The 3,911-nt window shown below is 36.1% G+C and overlaps 1 protein-coding gene across 1 annotated transcript in view; it reads right to left on the reverse strand.

Moving 5' to 3' along the window:
- ATF7IP (activating transcription factor 7 interacting protein) overlaps window positions 1-3,626 on the reverse strand; it is a 44,844-nt gene extending 41,218 nt beyond the window's left edge. The window contains 1 exon segment of the mRNA XM_010295269.1: window positions 2,573-3,626. Within this exon segment, the coding sequence (XP_010293571.1) occupies window positions 2,573-3,626 (1,054 nt within the window).
- Window positions 3,627-3,911: the final 285 nt, after the last annotated feature.

Genomic DNA, 3,911 nt, shown 5'->3' on the forward strand with positions numbered 1-3,911 from the left:
GGGGCTTGGTTGCCAGCCAGGGCTAAACCACAACAACTTTCCATTCTTCAAATGATTATTTGCTACATGAGGACTTTCCATCTTGTCTGAAGACAGATCAGTTTCCAAAAGTTCTTGATAAGATATCATTCGTCTTTGGATATCCGAAAGAATTCGGATATATCAGTCAGGTGTTCCTTGTCATGTGCTTGTTTACTTACCCAAAGAGCTCCAAGGTTTTGTAAGGTACAATCTTCCATTACAAAAATCTTAAGTGCCAATATAGCTATTATAGTTACTAATTCTACTTGAGAAAAAGATTCTATTAATCTGCCCATTTAAAGAAAGTCTTCTAGTACCATTCTTTACATTGTTGTTTCGCCATCCTGGTTTTCATCTGGGCTTTTTAAAAACTGTACTTTTTAACAGAGCAGCTTGCACCTGTGCCTCCAATGATCTCCATACTGTCTCCACAGATTTAATTCTCACAAACTCTTTCCAAAAGTTAATCTTTATCTTCTAAGATAATGTGTCATTTTGTTCACTCTACCTGTTTTCTCATACAGTTGTTCCCTGCCCCTGCAACCTCTCTGCTATTATCTTTGTTATTGAAAGACTGAAATTGGTGAAAGGACTGCAAAATTTTTGTATTAATACCATGTTAAATTTAGTACAAAATAGGTCCCCAAAAGATTTGCTTAAAATATTTCGTACAGAATTTGCTATTCAGTAAAATTTAAATTCCCTTCTCTGCAACTCAATGGACAAGCTTTATGAAGCTTAGAACGCAGAAATAAACTGCTGACTACTGGTTAAGTACTGAACATACTTCACAGTGGCCAGTTTTCATTTCACAAACAGTCTCAGTTACAGCCATGCCAACTGCAAAAGTCAAACACTGCTATAGCCAATAAATAAAACAACTAGCCAAGAGAATTTGTCCCATCACCAAAAATGCAAATCTAGGAAAAAAATAATAATATTGCTGGATACAATAATTTTAGCCTTCTGCAAATCGTAGATCGTAGTCCAATATTTAATATTAATTTTGGTCTTTCTGCTCCAGAGCAAAAACTCCTCTGTGACCACAGCGTGTTTTCTCACTGGGTAAGATGAAAAAAGCAATCCTAGTATCATAACTGCATTCATGTCCAATGAAAGAAGCCTTAAATTGCAGTAAGAACAAGGGACCAACAGTTTATTTGTAACGCACATTTTGTAAAAGGGACTTGTAACACACTACAATTTCTACACAAGTATACACAGCATTCTTTCTACCTGCCACTCTGCAACTCCAGTTTCTGGAAGACTCAATTTCACAACAATGGTATCACTTTCGCAATCTCAGTGCAACACCTAACACCTAAATAAGATTCTTAGAAACAACTATGGAACCTACCTTTTCTCTGTTTAACTGGCATAAATTTAAAGATAAATACCAGAAAAGAAGGGTCTGAAACATGGCTGACGAGACATATTCTCATCTCCCTTTCTCTAGCTGTTTAGAGACTGAAGACTCAGAGTTCCAGCACACATTAGTCAAAGACAAAGTTTCATCATTAGTGAAACAAGAGTTGAGAACTATGCATACTGACTTCCCAGAGACTGAAAGACACCTGAATCTTGTTTAGTCTATGGAATTCCTACCCAGTCAAGCATGTTTAAACACATTTGGGTCATCTTTTCATAAAAAGCTATACAACAGGAGGAAAAAAAAAAAAAAAAAGAAAAAACCCAACCATGATTATTTAAAACAACAGCTTTCTTAATTACAGATAAAAGAGCAGTGTCAACTTATCTGTAAATTATTAATCTGTGTTATTTTCAGAAGTGCAGTAGTATGACAATGAGTGCCCTATTTAAAAAAATAAATATGCTTACAAAACTCTGTAACAAAAATATAGAGGGCATGCATTCAGTTTAACATCAAAAAAACCTTCTGCTAACTACATTAAGAGACTGAAGTACCAGCTTCCTACACTTAATGCTTTCAAATGTTAATCAGTTGGCGTAGTCATCAGATAAAGGTTAGATAAAAAACACTAGGAGTTAAATGAATAAAAGCTATATGGCATGAAAACCATATATGACTTGTATTTTTCATGAAACCTTTCCCATACTGTCTTTTGGTGAAAAAAAATACATTTGAAACAAATGGCATCTGTGGCATGTCTGGATTACCAGCATGTTTTCATTCTTACTATTTATTTGCATGTTAAAGAAAGTTGAAATCCCTTCTTTCCCCTCAAGAGCAGTAAGTGAACACATTTTTCTTTCCACAAACCTTTCTGTTCCATGTCTGGCAATTACTCATCTTTCCTCTTCTTCCACCCACCACCTCACCTCAGTCTGCAAAGAGTATGAAGGGAAAAAACCCCCAACAAACCAGATCTCAAAGATGACAGTTTTTTGGTGTTACTTTCAGTTCTTCCTGGGCCTCAAATTCCACCCTTGAAAACTGTAAGACTATATAACACAGAATTGGTGGGTAAGACTAGCTTTTTCATTTAGAAACATGTCATAAGTGTGTCATTCTAAGAAATAAACAAAATCCCAGACTTGAATCAAAATTACCAATTTAGAAAATTCTTACCTGGAAAACTTGACTTGTTTGGTAGTATCACTTCAGCACGTTCCTCCTTCTCATCATTGGGATCCTCTTCATCAGACAGTACTAAGAAAGCCTCTTTTGGCAGACTTTCATTGCTTTCCTGTTTGGATGGTGAACCCAAACAGTTGTCTATTTTCTCTTCTAAATCTGTGACTGTGTCATCCACTGGAAGCAGAGAACTTTTAGAAAAACAGCTCAGTTCATCTTCAGCCGGGGCTAGTTTTTCCAAAATTGGAATAATTTCATCTGTTTCCATAGAGTCAGTATTGTCCAAGATACTTTCACTTGGCTCATCTATTGTCTTCTGAACTGTGGTTTCTGAAAGATCTGAAGTGCAGTCTTGTTTGTCCTTTGGTTCCTGGTCAGCTTCCATACTGCTAGAAATGGCTGCTTCTCCAACAGCATCATCAACAGTTACTTCTTCAGCCTTCTTTTCCTCACCAGATAAATTGGAATTAATAGTCAAGTCATTTGTTTCTCCCTTTTCTTCTGAAGAGTCATTAACATCACAAATTGATTTACTTTCACCTTCTGATGGGATGTCACCCTCTCTTTGGTCCACATGATCTTTTGTATTATTTTCTTCATGGAAGTTATCTTTATTGCTACCAAGCACTCCATTTTCAGCCTCACAAGCTAAAGCAGTATCAGTACCTTTATCTTTCTCAGGATTAACATTTTCTGGAGACAGCATTACAGGTTTGGGTTCTATGTCATTGACTATGTTCCCTGCCCTACTTTCAGGGCTTTTGTCTTCACTAATTTCATCAGAAGCTGTTCTTCCTCCTTCAGAGTCAACACACAAATCCACTAGGCCATTAACTTCCCTCTTGTCCTCCATACAGTCTGTATTGCTTAAAGGGGAATTTAAATCAGAATCTCCATTCTCATGCTTTCCATTTAACAGTTTAACTTCAGTTGTCTTCAACACGTCCTCTTTAACCTTATAGACAGCTTCAAGTTGTTGTCTATCACTTACTCTCATTGTTTTTCGTGCTTTAAAGACTTTTTTCTGAGGTTCATCTGTGCTATCCATCTTGACCCTAAAAAAACAACAACATAAAGAATTGTGAAGGTAGCAATTCATTATCATATTACAGTGTTCCTAAGACAGACTGTGGCATTTAGCACATTTTAAAGCAAACTGGTTTAACTGTATCTGCAATAACAAAGAAACACTAGACAACACACTTAAATTTTGTTTGTCCTCAGAAAAAGCGAATACAAGTTTCTACATATGCTGTACAAACATGTGCATGTAAAGACCATTGAGATCACGCTATCACATTAATATTATGTAGTAATATTCTGACCACACATT

This window comes from Phaethon lepturus, unplaced genomic scaffold (genome assembly GCF_000687285.1).
Source record: "Phaethon lepturus isolate BGI_N335 unplaced genomic scaffold, ASM68728v1 scaffold17539, whole genome shotgun sequence".
Lineage (NCBI taxonomy): Eukaryota > Metazoa > Chordata > Aves > Phaethontiformes > Phaethontidae > Phaethon > Phaethon lepturus.